This window comes from Engystomops pustulosus, chromosome 5, assembly GCF_040894005.1.
Source record: "Engystomops pustulosus chromosome 5, aEngPut4.maternal, whole genome shotgun sequence".
NCBI lineage: Eukaryota > Metazoa > Chordata > Amphibia > Anura > Leptodactylidae > Engystomops > Engystomops pustulosus.
The window spans coordinates 183634390-183653386 of NC_092415.1; the positions used below are offsets into that span (position 1 = coordinate 183634390).

The 18997-nt window shown below is 42.3% G+C and overlaps 2 protein-coding genes across 8 annotated transcripts in view; one reads left to right on the top strand and one right to left on the bottom strand.

Moving 5' to 3' along the window:
• Positions 1-10184, top strand: part of PFKP (phosphofructokinase, platelet) — a 76710-nt gene extending 66526 nt beyond the window's left edge. For 3 of the 6 annotated variants that reach the window (XM_072154007.1, XM_072154005.1, XM_072154004.1), the window contains 6 exons: positions 1480-1644; positions 2184-2245; positions 3967-4078; positions 5630-5729; positions 8616-8721; positions 9602-10184. In XM_072154007.1, the coding sequence (XP_072010108.1) occupies positions 1480-1644; positions 2184-2245; positions 3967-4078; positions 5630-5729; positions 8616-8721; positions 9602-9749 (693 nt within the window). In that variant the 3' untranslated portion in view covers positions 9750-10184. Of the gene's footprint in view, positions 1-1479; positions 1645-2183; positions 2246-3966; positions 4079-5629; positions 6074-6143; positions 6150-8615; positions 8722-9601 lie in introns of those variants that run through there. The other 3 variants (XM_072154003.1, XM_072154002.1, XM_072154006.1) reach the window with 2 other exon arrangements.
• Positions 10185-10450: 266 nt separating this feature from the next.
• PITRM1 (pitrilysin metallopeptidase 1) overlaps positions 10451-18997 on the bottom strand; it is a 54977-nt gene continuing 46430 nt past the window's right edge. For both annotated transcript variants that reach the window (XM_072154001.1, XM_072154000.1), the window contains exons 19-27: positions 17855-18020; positions 17607-17707; positions 16848-16968; positions 15473-15541; positions 14585-14697; positions 14348-14473; positions 14122-14267; positions 11811-11913; positions 10451-10696 (exon numbers count right to left, since the gene is read on the bottom strand). In XM_072154001.1, the coding sequence (XP_072010102.1) occupies positions 10603-10696; positions 11811-11913; positions 14122-14267; positions 14348-14473; positions 14585-14697; positions 15473-15541; positions 16848-16968; positions 17607-17707; positions 17855-18020 (1039 nt within the window). In that variant the 3' untranslated portion in view covers positions 10451-10602. The remainder of the gene's footprint in view (positions 10697-11810; positions 11914-14121; positions 14268-14347; positions 14474-14584; positions 14698-15472; positions 15542-16847; positions 16969-17606; positions 17708-17854; positions 18021-18997) is intronic.

An 18997-nucleotide genomic window follows, 5' to 3' on the forward strand; every position in this document is an offset into this window, starting at 1 on the left:
TTGGGTTACCAAAATAAATAATTAAATCAATAATTTTATTAAATAAATAAACAGAATAATTCCAAACTACAGATTAATAACGTAACGATATTATATAACTTAGGCTACATTCACACGGACGTATGAAAACGGCCGTATCCGTACCGTACCGTTTTTTTTACGGATTACATACGGCCACATTCATTTCAATGGACAATACGTCTGACCATTTATATTGCCGTTGTTAACTCCCTTCCGTACCGTACCGTATACTGGCCGTATAAAAATATAGAGCATGTCCTATTTTCTCCCGTAGTTCAGTTCCGTATGCCCTAGAAGTCTACGGGGATGTATAAAATACGGGTTACATACGTGCTGCATACGGATGAAAAACGTCACGTATATACGTGAATGTAGCCTTAGTCTCCCCAGCATGAGCTGTGAGACAAAACCCCCACTAATAAGCACTGCCACGGTCAGAAGAAATAATACATTAGGGTGCGTTGGGCGGGGCGTTGTAACCGGATTCTTCCACAAACTGGCCCAGACACCCTGCTGACAGCTGGCTGCCTCCAATATTTTGCCTGGTTACAGCGCTGCCATAGATCCATGTTTACCAGTCACCGCTGACCTTCACCTTCAGCAAATCAGCAGGCAGTATCTGTGAAACAAACATCTGGCAGAAAAGTGCACAAAAGTACCTCATGAAAAAGGCGGGAAACACAGAACATAAAAATTACCTCAGAATAACATTAACCCTTTAAATGCCAACATACAATCCTCCTTGGTCATGACCTTCTCTTCTGCCAACAGGCCAGATGATGTCATCACGTTGCTCCTGTTGGCATCTGCCACACTCAGCAGTGGTAGTGGGTCAGTGGTGATGCAGGGAGCCAATGGTTCTCTGCTTCACCATTGTATTCAACGGTAGTTGCTGCCCAGGCCATCCAAGATGGTTGGGTGTTATGCAAACAAATGAACAAGTGGGTGTTACCAGTTACAGCAGTAACTTATAAAGTAACTATACTTTAGAGGGGGAAATTTATAAGTTTCTGAGGTAAAACCGTTGTAGTTACCCATGGAAACCAATCAGAGCTCAGCTTTTATTTTATAAACCGCTGTAGGAAAATGTTGTCATGAGCAACTAGAACAGTTCTGCACTTAGATACTTCTGAAAATCATGTTAGTGCTCCACAGTATCAGTGTGCAGTGACACAACCCTATGACTAGTTGAGGGGTAACACTCTTGTCAATTTAGTTGTATATTTTGAGGAGGAATAGGACAGTGCAGAACAATGAAAACAGTCCGAATGATCCCAATACTATAAAAAAAAACATTGAAAAATTACTTTGAAACAAAAAAATTTGAAAAATGATCAAAATCAGAAACCCTACACAGAGGGACTGGTTTAGTGAATAAGACCAAAATCACTTATGGCTGGTTATTGGGTTTTTCTGTGTGAATTTATGATGTATTTGTGCCCCACGCGTTTTGATTAGACTTGCGATCGCATCAAACAATCTGCCAGCGGAACGAAGAGGCGCGTCTTCATCATCGAAACCATGGGAGGTTACTGCGGCTACCTGTCCAACATGGGAGGACTGGCGGCCGGCGCTGATGCGGCCTACATCTTTGAGGAGCAATTTGACATCCGGGAACTTCAGGTACTTACAAATATTGAGGGCAGATTTATCAAAAGTGTAAAGTAAGTCTAGATAGGCTAATGGTGCGCCAGATTCATCACTGTGTCTGGTGCTAAATCTGGTGTAATTTCACACCCTGTGGTCTCACAAGATATATCATTATCCGGGCATTGCATTGGTGGCACACGCCTCTTTTCAGCCAAGGCCACACACCCTTATTGAAGCCACACCCTTTTGTAATACTAGTTGTAAACGTGTCTAAAAACTTCATAGCAAACATGACAAATCCTTGCAAAGACATCCAAAAAATATGACAAGGGGCAGTCAAATTACCAATTTCTATGAACTAGCATGCATGCTTAATAATTTTGTTCCATTCTAGACAATAAGGTGTGGCTTGACTGTATAGGAAAATAGTAACTATAATAGTAACTATAATTTCATAATTTTCAGTGTAGATAATACAGAAGTCATTAACCTGCCCAAGTTATTCACAATATTGCTGAAATTATGTTTTTATTTTAAGATATGCGTTAATATTTTATTATTCTTTTACACAGGCAAATGTGGAGCATTTAACAGAAAAGATGAAAACGAGTATCCAGAGAGGCCTTGTCCTCAGGTACAGAGATCGCAAGCCACATCATGTTGTGTTAGGGTTTTTTAGGGTACACTATGGTCAACTGACAGCTGTCACACCCTCATTCCCCCTTCACATGGAACTTGGCATCTCTGAACATGCATCCATTTTTTGTGCCCCTTCTTTCTCCTGTAGTGAACAGTGTAACTGAAGTACTACACACCAAAAGGCTAACTGTAAAGATTTAAAGGGATCGGCCACTTTACCTCATGTTTTTTTGTAATGTGTGGGGGGCAGGATATTAAGAAATTTACCAATATAAATCTATTCATAGTTCTGCTCCGTTTTCTTGATATGCAAATTGAAACCTCCCATCTTTTACTTCATTATATAAGGGAAAATAGCGTACAAAGTTGAACGGTCGTACAGTTCTAGAAATGGTAGCATTGAGAACGTCATCAAAAGTTGCAAAAAATGACACCAACCACAGCTCTGTACACCAAAAGTATGAAAAAGTTATTAGCGCCAAAAAATAGCAAAATAAAAAAAAAATTTGGACAGGTTTTAATTTTTGTAAATGTATGAAAACAAGATTAAACCTATACAAATTTGTTATCCCGGGGATCGTACTGACCCAAAGAATAAAGTAGACATGTCATTTGAGGCGCACAGTGAAATCCATAAAATCCAAGCCCACGATAATACTGCGCAAATGCATTTTTTCACCATTTTCACTGCATTTGGAATTTTTTTTCCCGCTTCCCAGTACACGGCATAGAATATTCAATACCATCACTGTGAAGTGCAGTTACGCAGAAAACAAGCCGTCACACAGCTCTTTAAATGTAAAAATAAAAAAGTTATACATTTTTGAAGGTGGGGAGTGAAAAATGGAAATGAAAAAAAACACAAAAAAGGGCCAGGTCGTTAAGGGGTTAAATAAGGAATAAAGGCAAAGGTAAAAGAAGGACATGGGAATAGATTTCTATACTAAACTATATTACAAAGTTTCAGTTATCATTCCCCATCACCATCTTTTAGTGGAAATCTTAGTTAAAATTTAAGGAGAGGCGAACAAATCAAATTCCACTGGATTTCAGAGAGCGGAATAAGTCACTGCCTGTAACTTCTTGCTCTTTTCTCTCAAATTCATATTTTTAAATGACCTCTGTACACATGAACGCGTTTTTGGGTCATCTTTGAGTAGTCCATCATAAAACACATGCGTTTTTGACCAGTTTCAATTAAGATAATTGGTCAAACCTGTCAAAAACGCATGCTCACGCCACGTGTGCCGTCACTCTTAGTCTCTTGCGTATTGACATCAACACCTGTGGCACCTAGTGGCCACAATCATAACTGCAGACTGTTCTGTTTTTAGAAAGGTCTATATAAAAATGTCTATGATCCCCTCTGGCACAACAAATTGTTAAGAGGGTTTTCTAGAATTTCTGGGGGCTCTTTTTCTAGGGTTGGAACATTCTCCTGTTTTTTGCCACTGCAGCTGGCAGTGCTGGGTGGTCATGGTACTTGGAGTTGTCACATGTGATATACAGGAAGTGACATCCGTGTGTCCAGACAAGTCCAATGACCCCAGGGATCTCCAGTCCCGCTGCTAGTGCAGAACAGGAGACCACTGCGATACTGGAATGGGGAGTTGAGTAAGCAGACTTTGGGGGTTTTCCAGGAATCTTGGAAAATCCCCTAAGGCTTCTTGTATTATATAAATTTTGTACTTTTGACACCTGTATTTACTTATCTAGGAATGAAAACTCCAATGAAAACTACACAACAGACTTTATTTATCAACTCTACTCCGAGGAAGGGAAAGGAGTTTTCGACTGTAGGAAGAATGTACTGGGCCACATGCAACAGGTAACGCACAGACACCTGCCCGCCAAGCCCACCTGCTGTGTGAGGAAAGGGTTAAAGGGAGGCATCTGTCTGACTACAACATAATGGAGCGACAGACACCCTTTGCTTTACATTAGTTTTAATAATGTCTGAAAGCAGCTTTCTCCCTATACTATGCATGATGTGACTGTGGGTGGGCAGCTTCCAGCTCATATATATGGTGTACATAATGGTGCGCACAGATTAGGGACTTTGCCAAGTGGAGGTAGGGGTTGTAGCAGGTCGGAGCACCTCTCACCTCCAGCCTCTATTTGATGACTGGTATCAGCTGGATCCTATGTGATATACAGGCGGTCCCCTACTTAAGAACACTCGACTTACAGATGACCCCTAGTTACAAACGGACCTCTGGATGTTGGTAATTTATTGTACTTTAGTCCTAGGCTACAATAATTAGATGTAACAGTTATCACAGGTGTCTGTAATGAAGCTTTATTGTTAATCCTGGTTCTTATGACAACCCAACATTTTAAAAATCCAATTGTCACAGAGACCAAAAAAGTTCTGGCTGGGATTGCAATGATAAAATATACAGTTCCGACTTACATACAAATTCAACTTAAGAACAAACCTACAGTCCCTATCCCTACTTGATTTGCTCTACTTTGGCTCCCTCATGTTCACCTGTCTGGTAATATTACATGTTTGGGCATACACTTGCCTCCTTGTGTGAGATAGCATACCATCATTGTAATATTTGGAAGTATTTGGGTGGGTCACCTTGCCTACACAAACACATAAGGGTTCATTTATCAAACTTTGTCTGCTGCTGGGGTAGCTGTGCACTTGTGCAGTACGCCAATTTGTCAGCCGGTGACATGCACACACACGTCCAGTTTTTCACTAATTTAATGCTTAAATATGCTAATTAATTTCAAAGGCTAGTGGGGGGCGTGGAGTAGCCCCAGACAGCACCGGGCGAAGGCTACTCCACACCGCCAGTATCCACTAAAAATCTGCCTCTACCTGCTCCGGGCCAATCTCCGCCAGCATTTGAGCTTTTCACAAGCGCAGTAGCTAGCTGCCGGTGTATCACCAGCAGACGAGTGGGAGCTGCTGCGCAAGTGCAGAGCTTCCCAGCAGCAGAAGCGTCACCGGCAGCGGATCAGGTGCTACTGCCTTTGGAGGAGCCTTTGCCCCGGTGCTGTCTGAGGTTACTCCACACCCCCAGTAGCCATAGAAATGAATTTGCATATTTAAGCATTAAACTTTATTTCTGCAGCAGCCGCATCCCTGAATTATTGAAAAACAGGAGGAAGCTGCTGCCCAGACGGGGAATCTACCATAGGGAATCTCTCAGAAAGTAGACTCCCCATTAAATGTCCCCTATAATGTTTTTTGCATACTTTTTGCATTTTTAATTGTTTGTAATAATTTGTCTTGTGTATTTTTCTACTATGTGGATATTAATAAAGATTATTATTCATTTCTTATTTGTAGCTCAAGCAGCATGTCCTTTTTTCTGTTTTTCCAAAATTCTAACACTGATATTGTTATAATGTCTTCCTACAGGGCGGAGCTCCTTCACCGTTTGATAGAAACTTTGGGACAAAAATCTCTGCGAAAGCAGTTCAGTGGATCTCCAGGAAGCTGAAAGAGACCTATAGAAAGGGTAACAGATGGTTGTCACTGTATATGTCTGTCTGTATGTATATAGAGAGACAGGGAAGAGGGTAGAAAAGTCAGAGGTGGAGGGTATAAGGTAAAATGGTCAAAACTGACGAGACTGGAATTGTGGTGACTACTAGAGATGAGCAGAACCCGAACCTGGAACCTAAACAGAACGTTGGTCCGCTCATCTATAGTGACTACACCTGTAGTAGTTTCCAGGATATTCTGTGCTATAACAATGTTGTACTGTGTATGTTCTGACGCTTCCGCTGCCACGTCTCGCTTCCCGTTGTAGTATTGCCCGTCTGCTTGGCGCACAGTGCATGACGCTGCCTTATACAACGTAGAGACCTGTAGCTAAATCTACTCTTTTTTTGCTTTTATTTTTTCTTTCATGGCTACTCGGGATACTTAGATGAAGGTAATGTCTTATTATTCCTGATCTGAATATTGTCACATTCTCATGTCACATTCCGGTCTGTAAGGGGGAATCGGTCCCTTGTACATCTCCGATTCCCTTCAACTAACCAGGTTCTTATGATTATGAATCCACATCTAACAATTCCTCTCCTATGGTGGTGGACAGAGATCCTAATACATGACAGACATAGCCATTTTTTGGGCTTAAAGAGACATTACAAGATTTATTCCTAGAAACGGCACCAATTCCGATAAAAGTCAAGCACATCGCATAGTGGCCATGTTTGGTATTGCATTTCAGTCCCCTCTACTTGAATCATGTGATAGGTCATGTGACCGATGGATGTGGCATCACCTTCATGTGGAATCAGCAATCCCTCATAGGTTGATCAGTGGAGGTGCTATGTGCTAGACCCCATGAGATCTAATTTTGGTCATAATAATAATTATAATAATAATAATTCTTTTATTTATATGGCACACACAGATTACACAGTATCAATTCTAAAGATAGCTTATCAATAAAAAAACAAAAAAAATCCCAGAATATCTGCTTAAAAAATTTCTGGAGCATTGAACTTAACATGCCTCAAAGAAGTTTTTTTTAAGAAGCTCAGAAAGGGTTAAAAAATAAAAAAGAAGCAATACTCACCGATCCCCCGCTGCCCTCTACTTCCTGGTCCCATTTGACAAACAGGAAATGCTCCTCAGCCAATCACTGACCAGGGCAGGTCACTTGTGATTGCTTGAGTGGCATTTACAGAGTATCATGATGGACTACAAATTAGGAAGCAGCAGGGGGCTCAGGCAGCATGGAAATAAGAGCTTTTGGGGAATCAGTAAGGGGAGTGTTGCTTTTAAAAAAAAAAATCTTCTAACCCTGAGCTGCTTATATAAAATCTTTATCTACTAGAAAGTTTATTCACACCCCAAAAAATGACTAATGTCTGTTTTGTACTGGTGGAAAAAGATTTCTTGAATCGTCAGGTGCTATGAAGTGAATCAATAGGGACCAAATCCTTAAAGGGACACCACTATACTAACAGTCCCCTCAGGTAGGGGATGAAATATTGTTTCTAAAATACCCCTGTATATGTTAAAACTTTCCTGTAATCTCCTTGCAAATGATATAAGAATCACTACTTTTCGGCAAAGAGGAGTCACTTTTAGAAGCCGCAACAAGAGGAGAATCAATTAAGATGCCCATATATAGGGCTGTATAGCAGCTGGAACAATGCTTTGAGAAGTTAAGAATGTCCTCTTTCAAACCACATCAGGCCGGTGGTTCTGATTGCAACTGAACTGGGCAAACAGGCAGTTAAAGACACAGGTGGGAATTGTCTATTATCTGCAGCACAAAAGGTGACTCTTCTCAGATCATTTGAATATGACTTTGGAGGTGATTATTATAGGTAAACAGGTGAGATTTGACTTAAAAGAGGAATTTATAGAAAGGGCATTTCATTCTCTACCCGAGGAGGCTGGTAGTTTACTGCAGTAGAATCCAGTAAAGAAATCAATTTCTTATATCCTCATGACTTTGAAAAGTGGTAATCATTGTGGCCTTTGACTGGCCAAGCAGTTATGTAAGTTGAGAGGGAGCAGGAAGGAGGGACCAATAGGAAATCTTGGAGGCATTGGAACAGGACTGTAGGGGATCTAGGATTGTAAGGCAAAGCTGTGGAGTAGAATCCAAGCCTCTTTTCTCCCTTAAAATGTAACTAAAAATTGCATAAATGAATATCAGAGATGATAATAGTAAACTTTGTAATATACTTTATTATAGAAATATGTTCCTCCTCAGAGAGCTTAATCATCAAGGGAAATATTCTCTAGGTACGGAAAGAGTTAATCATTACCCTCCTTATCTGTTCGAAGTGGACAGACCGGAAGGCTTTCAGATACACTGCTCACTAGAGGAGATAGAAGGAGAAAAGAAGCTGCTTTACTTAATGAAGTATATTATAAAGTTTACCATTATCACTTTAATTTCTGAAATAAAAAAAATTGCTTCAGAGATTTAGTTACTATTTAAGCTTCTGAGCCTTGTGACAGTTTCCTACTCTTCAGAAATAAGGGAGGGAGAATTTTTTCTTCTTGTTTAGTAAATTAGAAACACTCAGCTTTCCACAGCCTACACTGGTATATTATGATTTTCATAGGAAGTAACAGCAACTCTGCAGGTGGTAAGGGGTACTGCACCCGATCCGTGTCACATTAATACATTATACATGATATTACCATGTCAGTCAGCAGTATCGAGGGGACACTATAGAGTATGTATAAGTATGATGTTATCCCACTGATTATTTCTATGTCCCTATCTTGTTGGATCTGTAGTATTTTTCTTGATGTTTCACTAATCAACATTGTCTAAAACCTTGAGTTAATGACTGTGATCGCCTTACATGATAATGGCTCAGTCTAGGGCCCTGGCCTGCTAACCAATGTTATTCTGTAATTGCAGGCAGGATATTTGCCAACACAGATGACAGTGTGTGTCTATTAGGTATGCGCAGGCGAGCTCTGGTCTTCCAGCCTGTCATGCAACTCCGAGACGAAACTGACTTCAAGTAAGTGTAAAAAGCAAATCAGAAACCACAGGTTGTAAGATACAGATGTGTCCTTCCTTTTACCTCCTCCAAATACTCAGAAATGAGTGCCCGGATGATCTTGCTATACTTTGAGTTGATGTGAGTTGTAATGTGAATGGAGGGGCAGGTTGAGCGCACATACTGCTACTTCATCTAATAATAATAATAATCTTTATTTATATAGCGCCATCAAATTCTGTAGCGCTTGATATCTGTAGAAAAGAAGGTTTGTCCCAGGATAGGTGACAGTTGAGAAGATTGTCCCAGGATAGGTGACAGTTGCGAAGATTGTCCCAGGATAGGTGACAGTTGAGAAGATTGTCCCAGGATAGGTGACAGTTGAGAAGATTGTCCCAGGATAGGTGACAGTTGAGAAGATTGTCCCAGGATAGGTGACAGTTGAGAAGATTGTCCCAGGATAGGTGACAGTTGAGAAGATTGTCCCAGGATAGGTGACAGTTGAGAAGATTGTCCCAGGATAGGTGACAGTTGAGAAGATTGTCCCAGGATAGGTGACAGTTGAGAAGAAGGTACCAGGATTGTCTGATCATTGGCCCAAGCAGTGAGAAACCCATTGATCACACAAGCGGGTCTCCTGTTGAATGGAGCAGCAGTTGCACAGATTTTTCTTTTGCTCCAATCAAATCCTAGTTGACAGATGAAGGAAGAGGAGTTCCATCATTCCAGTAGTAATTGTATATACACAGACATCACTGTATGCAATTGGAGGTTGCAGGACTCCATTCCCATGACCAGTGACTCCCACAGTGGTCAGAAATGTATAACTTTGGTGACACCCATTGGATGCAGTTATCGTATGGTGGAACCATAATGTTTCGTTCTTCCCTTCCATATCTAGACACAGAATTCCTAAGGAGCAGTGGTGGCTGAAACTGAGACCTCTGATGAAAATCCTGGCCAAGTACAAGACCAGCTACGACATATCGGACGCTGGCCAGCTGGAACATGTCCGCGTGCCCAGGCCAAAAGAATCGGAAGCCATATAAAGCTACAGACGGCGTCATCATGCCACGTATCATACCCTGTCGCCATCTCCATTGTGTGCTTTACCGCCCCATTATAGGATGGTTATCTATTTTATCTTTTATAATTTAAGTTATATCGTTCCAGCACTTTACGTCCGCACGATTTCCAGGTTACGTCTGAATACTATACGTAGTAATAGGAATATTACTAGGGAAATCGTATGAAGAATCTGTCTACATCACAGCGCTCACTCTCCTTCCATATACATTGCCATGATGTGAATGGGCTGCAATGTTCCCCGTGTGTCGTGTGTAATTCCGTTCTATGTTTATTACACTTTGTATCGGAGATGTCATGGATTCACATTTTATGTGCGTTGTCTGTACTTTACCCCCCCATTGACATGTTGCAGGATACATTGATGTGATGTAATAAAGTAAGTTTGCAAAACTCAACGGTGTTGAGGATTTTGTAGGTAAAAAGTTCTGGCTCTGTTAGGTCCAGTCCTGTTACATCAAGAACGGCAGTGTAAGGGAATGGTCACTTGTCCGTAAATATAAAGCAAACGCGGGAGGTGTACGGATGGAGGCAAATCGTATATTTCCATATATTTTACTGGCAAGAATTGTGTGTAATGTTAAAGGAGTTTTCCCATGAAGAAAAGTTAGGCCCTCTCCACGGTGTTCCATCAGATTGGATCAACATAAAAGATAAAAAGATGCAAATTTTGGGGAGATTTTAATGAATAATATAAATTTGCATTACAAGATGGGATGGGAGTTAATAAAATCTATGTAAAGTGACCTGAAGCATTAATAAATACAAATCCTATAGAGGAAGTGTCATAGGAACTGTGCTGTACGAAGAAGGACCTTATCGCATTATCCAGGATGGATCTTTAGCAATGTTTGCGTTTTCAGGGCCGAGAATTGCAGTTCCATGTGTGCGTTTACCAAGAGTTAGATATCTGTGAGGGGAGGAAAGGCAGAAATACGATGTTGGTTACTAAAAGGAATTCCCAGATATAAAATATCCAACTTAGAATATTCCTAGCTCCAACCTACTGTGACATCTGTTATAGAGCAAGAAGAGCTGAGGGGATTGTACATAACATCTGATGCCGTTAGATAGGACATTTAGTACAATCTACCGAACTCCTCCTGCTCTATAACATGCAGATTGTACATAGTGTCCCACCTACTCGGCTCCTCCTGCTCTATAACATGCTGTCTGCAGAGAGGACACTATGTACAATGTACTCGGCTCCTCCTGCTCTATAACATGCATCTTGTACAGTGTCCTATCTACTCAGCTCCTCCTGCTCTATAACATGCTGCCTGTACATAGAACATTATGTACAATTTGCTCAGCTCCTCTTGCTCTATAACATGCTGCCTGCAGAAAGGATGCCATGTACTCTGCTCCAGCATATATGTAAATAACCAGCTGGATTATATGGCAGTTACAGTTCTCTTCCTTTATACCTATTATGTGTAATATACAGTAACAACCCATTGTAATTACCTGAATATGCCGTTACAGTCGACCCATTCTACCCACCTCCTTCATATTGTCTTCTGATATCCCATAATACCTACCTGGGGATGCTGGGATTTGTAGTACACGTCTGTTATACCAATATCTTTATATTGTGCCATGATACAAGCCTAGACATAGTGGAACCCTTAGGGTACGTTACATGCAGTGTAATCCACAAGCCATTATGCAGGTATCGAAAACAGCTGTAATTGTCTGGTTTCTGGTTTAAAGCCCCGATTATTACACGGCAGGGGGCGGAGCTCAACCTCAGCGATCCCGGTCAGGAAATTCACACACATTATGCAACTTGTGCCAATACCTTACACTACCTCCTGTGTGTGACTGGGAATGTACACAGTGGAGGGGAAGAGGGTCCGGTTGCTGGGGGATGGACTTCTGGGACCTCCAGCCTTTGAACATTTTTTTTTTTTTGGCAGGGGGGGGGGGGGGGAGGGTTAGGGACAAGAATTATAATACTATAAGTATCAGTACTGTACACCAAATTCTGGTATGGAGACAACTGTGAGTAGCAGTCTACGTACTTGTTGGCAACGTTAACCAAATCGCAATGAGTGGCGGCAAACAGCTGCTCTCTGTGCTTCTGCCGAATGTCATCAGTTACACCATTCAGGAACTGAGCCGTCCCTAAAATACAAGGAGGTTACACCGCATAAGCATCACCTAGGTTTTGCAGGCTAATCTGATCATCTCAAAGCAAGAAAACCTCAAGAGGCAGGTCTCACAACTAGAAAGAAAGTGCTGGCACTCGCCGATGTTGAAGTAAAATTAGTCTTTTATTCCATATCGCTTTAAAAACTTACAAGAGAGAGGAATAAAGCAGGAGCCCACAAGAGGCGACGGCCTGTTTCGCACTGCAAGCGCATAATCCTGCCTTTTTAAAAGTTTTTAAAGCAATATGGAATAAAAGACCGATTTTACTTCAACATCGGTGAGTGCCAGCTCTTTCTTTCCTCTTGAATGCATGGTTTTCTAAGCATCGTGAACTATGTGAGCTAGAGCACCCCCGCACAAAGTTTGTTTCCAGATCCTCATTGCCCGGACTGATTGGTTCCAAGTTAATGCTCAAAAAAAATCTGTGGGATGCTGCGCCCCCCCATGTTAGCGCTGTGCCCCTCGGTTTTCTTCCTTTTGTGCAATGTCTCACAACTAGGACTTAGAAGAAGCTTAACTTAAAGGGGTTTTCTAACCACTCGAGTGGCTGGAGAAGACTTGCTGGCAATATAGAAGCACTAATGTGGTGGAAGGGTCGGTGCTCGTGTATGGGGTAAATACCTCCTTACAGTGGGGGAGGTTTATCAAGGTTTTCGTGCCAGAATTCTTTAGTAATTTGCGCCAATAAAATATCTGAAATGACTTGCACCTTGTTTATTAAAGCGAACCTGTCACCAGGAATGCCATATTGACATGGGGATGATCTTGTCAGTGTTCTGAAGCATTTTAGTACTTTATATAAGTTTGATTCACATTACCTGGCTCCCTGCCAGCAGCGTGTGGCGAGTCCCGGGAGAGGGGGCAGCTGCAGCCTGTGTATCCTTGTGTATTCTTCCTCTCCTCCACACCACCCCCTCCCTCCCCTGCTCAATGCACATGACAGGAAGTGGGGAAGGAGCTGGTTGCTGTAGCTGTACCCTCCTCAGGACTTACCACACTATGCTGGCAGGAACTCATGTAATGTGAATTAAACTTATATAAAATATTGAAATGATACAGAATGCTAATAAAGGCATTTTTAAATTCAGCACAGCATAGGCTATTGGAACCTGTCAGCAGCCAAGTTTGCTTTAAAAGGGTTTTAGACCATTTTTAGGCACTTCTCTGTATGCAAAAAGGGACGTTGCCTTGGAAAAGGAGGCCACTCAGTGAGAATCTGCACCAAAAAATTAAGCAGTGAACTAGACCAACTACTAGATGGTGCAAAGTACGAGAGTTTAAAGGAAACCTACCAGTAAGAATGGCAGGGGTAAGCAGTAAGTACCGAGCACCAGCTCAGGGCGAGTTGGTGTCGGTACTTACTTTCGTTAGTGTTATAAACCGCGGTATCGCGGTTTTAACACTTTTTAAACTCTAGAGCAGAACAGGCTTTGGCGATTGTGCGCACGCCGAAGCCTCTCCTGCGCTAAAGTTTAAAAAGTGTTAAAACCGCGATACCGCGGTTTATAACACTGACAAAAGTAAGTACCGGCACCAGCTCACCCTGAGCTGGTGCTCGGTACTTACAGCTTACCCCTGCCATTCTAAATGGTAGGTTTCCTTTAAGAGAGTCTTAAACTATGCAGATTCATCATCCTGTATTAGACATAGCGATAAATCTGGCACTTCCTAGTTGTACTTTACACTGGTCTAATGTGCGTCAGATTGAGAACTCCGATGTATATCCTGGTAGTATGTGGAAACCATCTACGTTGGGACTATATTACAGTTTCTTGTAATCCTCAAAAATAGAGCATCAGTGAAATAAGAAAAGACAATCCTGTGCTGACGTAGAAAAAGGGTTAAAGGGGGTGTTCGTAGGTTGAAAAACATGGCTGCTTTCTTCCAAAAACAGCAGCACACTTGGCCATGGATTGTGCCGATATTGCAAATGAGCTGCAGAGAGATGAATAGTGCAATACCGGCACAAACCATGGTCAGGTGTGGCCCTGTTTTTGGAAGAAAGCAGCTGTGTTTTTCAACCTCTAGACAACCCCTTTAAGGGACTGCATTGAGTTCCAGTCTTGTCTGCCTCAGATGTATGATGGGTCTCTATAAGGTTGTGTCTACATTATACTTGCAGGGGAGAATAACCGTTGCAGGTTTAAAGCGAATTTGTGGCAAGACTCAGTCTAGACCGACCTTTATTAGCAGGAGCGACGGGGGCATCCACGGTCGAAAAGATGGACAATTTGCCTTCCTCCAGGTCCTGTAAATTGAAGTTTCCAGACTTGGCCCAGTCTACCGACTTTTCAAACGACTTCAGCGTCGATAAAGAATTGGGATCCCTGTAGAATATTAGAAAATGTACACTCTCTGACGTTATACATTATATCCGCACTTGCTCCGTGCATCTTCGTATTCTTACCGATAAGAGTAAAATAGGAACACTCCATCCACGCCCATGTTGGCCCCTCCCCCATAGGCTCCTCCCTTTTCTCGAATCTCTGAATGGAGGAATTTGGTGCTCATTATTTTTGCAAGTAATCGAAGGCTGAAAGAAAACAAGTTCTTGTTACACGATAATACAGACAAGACAAAATTGTAGGACTTTGTTCTTCTACTTTCCTGCTACTACTACACAAGACCCTGGTCACAGCTTTACCTGGCAAAGTCTTCGTGCATGTAAGGGACGGTCCGGATACATTCGCCAATGTAATTTACTTGGAACGGCATGGAAAAGTGCGTCTTCATCTGACAGGGCTTAAAAGTGGGGTCCTAAGGGTAAAAACAAACCATTATGTTAATATAAACATCTATATATGGATGAAATTCATTATTTAAGCAGCTACAGAGGGCAACTATTGACCTTCTGGCGGAGGAGGGGGCGGCATAGGGTATATCTATCCCATTAAAAGAAGTCCAAAATCACAAAAGTGGTAGACCCAATCTGCACCATGCTAGTTCTCATGCATCTCAGACACTGTCTCCGCTTCCTGGTCCTTAAAGGGGTTGTCTCCACCTGTGATATGGGATAACTTCTAAACTGAAAGGTGTGGGTCAGACTTACTGGGACCTACATAGATCACGGGACCCCCATGATATGGAGCACAAGGGTCCATTTCTCGCCCAGGATGAGGAGATGTCCTACCACTTTGTTCTACTCTATGGTAGTGCCTGAGATAGGCGATCGCTGTGCTTGGCTCACATAGTCAGTGAATGGAGAGGCAGGACACAAGCCCAACCTGCAGCTCCACTCAATTGATAGAGCAGAGTCCTCCCTGAAGGTCCCAACTTCGCTGGAGGTCCAAGCAGTCAGACCAGCACATATCAGCTCCTTATAACTTCTAAACTTGGGACAACACCTTTAAAGATCCACACAAGAGACTTCACTGAATTATTGTCATAGTCATGTACATCCTCCGCCTCAACAATTTTCGGTGTTTCAGTCACCTTGGGCCCTCTGGAAACCACCAAGCTAAAAGGGAAGATAGATTAAAAAATCCAACATTTAAGTCCAGTATGTAAATGACGTGTTATGTTGAAAACTTACATGAACAAGTTTTCTGGTGGCGACTTTGTGTGAACCTTTTACTCCTTCTCTTGCAGGATTTATAGATTTCTAAGAATAAAAACAACAATTAGCGCTGGTATCTTTACATATACAGGCGGTCCTCTACTTAAGAATACCCTACTTAGACAACCCCTTGTTAAAGACAGACCCCTCTGCCCACTGTGAAGCTCTCTGGATGTAACTATAGTCCCAGACTGCAATAATAAGCTGTAAGGTGTCTGTAATGAAGCTTTATTGATAATCCTTGGTCCCATTACAGCAAAAAACTTTTAAACTCCAATTGTCACTGGGGCAAAAACATTTTTTGTCTGAATCTACAATTATAAAAATATACAGTTTCGACTTACATACAAATTCAACTTAAGAACAAACCTATGGACTGTCCTTTATTGGGGTACTCCAGGGAGTATCTACTACTAATGTGACATGTACACTTCCCATGTCGTTGTGTCCTAGGATGATACTATTTGTACTTGCATTGGGGGGCTTGCGTTACACTGTTTCATAATTTTAAAAGTTGATTTTAGAAGGGGGGAGGCCATGGATAACAAATATAAGAAGATTACCACAGTCCCGATGCCCGTTTTCCCATGCTTGATTTTGTTATTAGGTTTAAAAGGAAATCTACCAACAAGTTCCCCCTGAAGTCTTTATACTGTGCCCCATAGCTCCGAAACAGCTCACATAACAAGGGGTGCGTTTTCTCTTTAACACATCAGCTCAGCTCCCTCATTCCTGTATAAGGCAGTTTAGAAGGACAGTGTGACTCACTGAAGAGCATTCGTGAGGGAGCGGAGAGAAAAGTTGGCTTTGTGTGACTCCTTGAAGAGAAGTCTGAAGGAAAGGGGGAGGCTTGGGAAGTTGAGTGAGACACTGGCTGTGTGAGACTCATTGAAGAGAATTGATGAGGGAGGGGGCAATGAGGGGAGTGAGAGATGCTGGCTGTGTGTGACTCACTGAAGAGAAATTCCCGAGACAGGGACAAAGGATGAAGCTGAGCTGTGTCACTCTGCACTAGTCTAAATATCATTGGAGAATGTGATGAATAGCCACTAAGGTCATATTGAAACTTTAAAGATGTCACCAGGTCCGGTGCCTAATGAGGTGACAAAATACCTGCAGCAGTCACAGGATCCCACCACTTACAACTCAGCTTGAAGTTTACAAAGATAACAAGTACCAGACCTTGAGAATGAGGAGCCGTGCAGTGTAAAAATAATACATAATTAGAAAACCATCGCAGATCACAGATGCAGTGGTCACATTATACCTGTACATGACCCATCAGTGAGCTGTAAAGTAAAATGGTAAGTAAAACTAAAGCCAACATTTAGTATTGGACTTGGTCACCTACCTCTACAATGTGGGGTCGAATTGCTTTGCGCTCTTTTTTATTTCGATGGATTGACAACAAAAAGTGTTCGACTTCCTTTGCTGCTTTGGACATCTCCTGCGGCGTGGCGTTCACAGCGCATCTATAAAAACAGGTTTATGTAATCAGTAACCAAGAAAAAACTTTGCATAAAAATCGGTAGAATCAGTATCCCTGCATTTATTTTCCTCGGTTGTAGGGATACATCAGAAGGATTCAGTGAGATGCGTCGTCCTTAGCAGCAGTGATTGGGTGCTGCAGATGTTTAGGGAGTTTCTCTAGTGGCACAATTATCCTTATATGGGCAGTTATATCACTCGGGACCTCCCATAGCGTATGCTCAGCAGAGGCTGGGGATGGACGCAGTACTGTTGCATCCGTCCCCCATTGACTACAATGGCCTCCCCCGAGGGTCTTTGTTCTGCAGGAGAAAGCTGAATGGAAGACAAACACTATGTGAATGAATCCTTACTTGTCTTCTCTCTCCTTCATGATAACAAGAGGTTTATTCTAAAAATTGCTGATTTCTATTGAAATGGCTAGAGGCTTCGGCAGCGTTCTACTATGTATGTATGTATGCAAACATACCTAACTTTGATATACTAAAATAAGCCCCATCGGACCATGCCCTGCGGTGTCACTTTTAGTAGCATGTGATCAATTAGCCCCGACAACAGAATAACTTGACATGGGGGGACACTAAACCTACAACGAGGCCGCATTTGTAGACTAGGGCTTTACCTCATGCTGTCACTCAGCAGTAAGTATTTGCGAATACGTGACATCTTCCGTAATATCGGGCTCAAGTTTGTCATTTCGGCAATCCTTTTCATCAGTTGAACCTGTTATGTAGATATTCAATGGAAAAAAGGGAAATCACAGAAGTTGGCATCTGCATGATGGGACTGATATACACCCCCACCCTGCATCATCACCAGCCTGGACTGGAAGAACTTGGTATCCGGTTCCTTTGCTGGTGATTTTATTACCTGTTCCATCCCATCAAAGAGTTCCTTAAGTTCCCCGGCAGCTGTCAATGTACGACTTGCCCGTGTAGAGGCATAACTTTGGCCGGACGTTGCAATGCCGTTCGCCAACTCCTGCGCTCTCTGCCTCACCAAAACTTGGAGACGTTCATCATCCTCAAAATGGGGACTGAAAAGGATAATGCAGTGTAAGGGGATAAGGTTAAAATTCCGACAATCCCATATTACTGGATGGTGCTGCAGGACACATGCTCAACCTGCACCTCCGCACGTTACTGAGAACCAGACCGCTGCTGTCTGGAACGCTGGGGGTCCCATTCCGGTAATTGTGGGAATCCCAGAAGTCAGACGGCGACTTTTACCCTATGCCATGCTGATTTTAAGAATGCATTTGTCAGCATTCTGAATCATTTCAGTTCTTCATACAAGTTTTTTTCACATTACCTGGCTCCCTCCTAGTAGTGTGTGGCAAGTCCCCAGGGAGGGGAAGCTACAACCTGTCTGTGCCTGTGTCTCCTAATGCATCCTTCCTCTCCTCCACACCATCCCCCTCCCTCCCCTGCCTGATCAATGCATATGGCAGGAATTGGGGAGGGAGCTGGATGAGCAGGGCCGATTCTAGCAATGGTGCTGCCTGAGGCGAAAATTAAAATGCTGCCCCCCCCTCGCTAACACCTACACCAATCATAAGAAATCCTAACCAAAATAAATAACTATATATCCCTAAGAATAACTAATGAGACAACTAATGTAACCTTTAGATGGGTGTATTATGTGTGCTTTATATTAGCAGTATGATTACTGAACCTCCTATAGTTCATAGGAACTTGAGTTAGACCACCATAACATAGGTAGAAATAGGGGAGGGACAATGTAAAATAAAAAAAATTACTCATTAATATGAATGTTACATGTTCTGTGCAACTGTTTGGACAAGTTCTGGATGGCAGGTGTGAATATGTGATAAAATCAGGCAAAGATCATCCTTTTACACCTTTCGGCGAACTTCACATGAACGTGCGCAGGTCTTGGGACACATAAAAGTGATGAGTGCAGATGACAAAACAATAGACGGCCCGGGCAGTCTGCTCATAATTGGCCAATGAAAACCATAGCTGTATTGAGCCCATGAAAAAGTTATGGAGA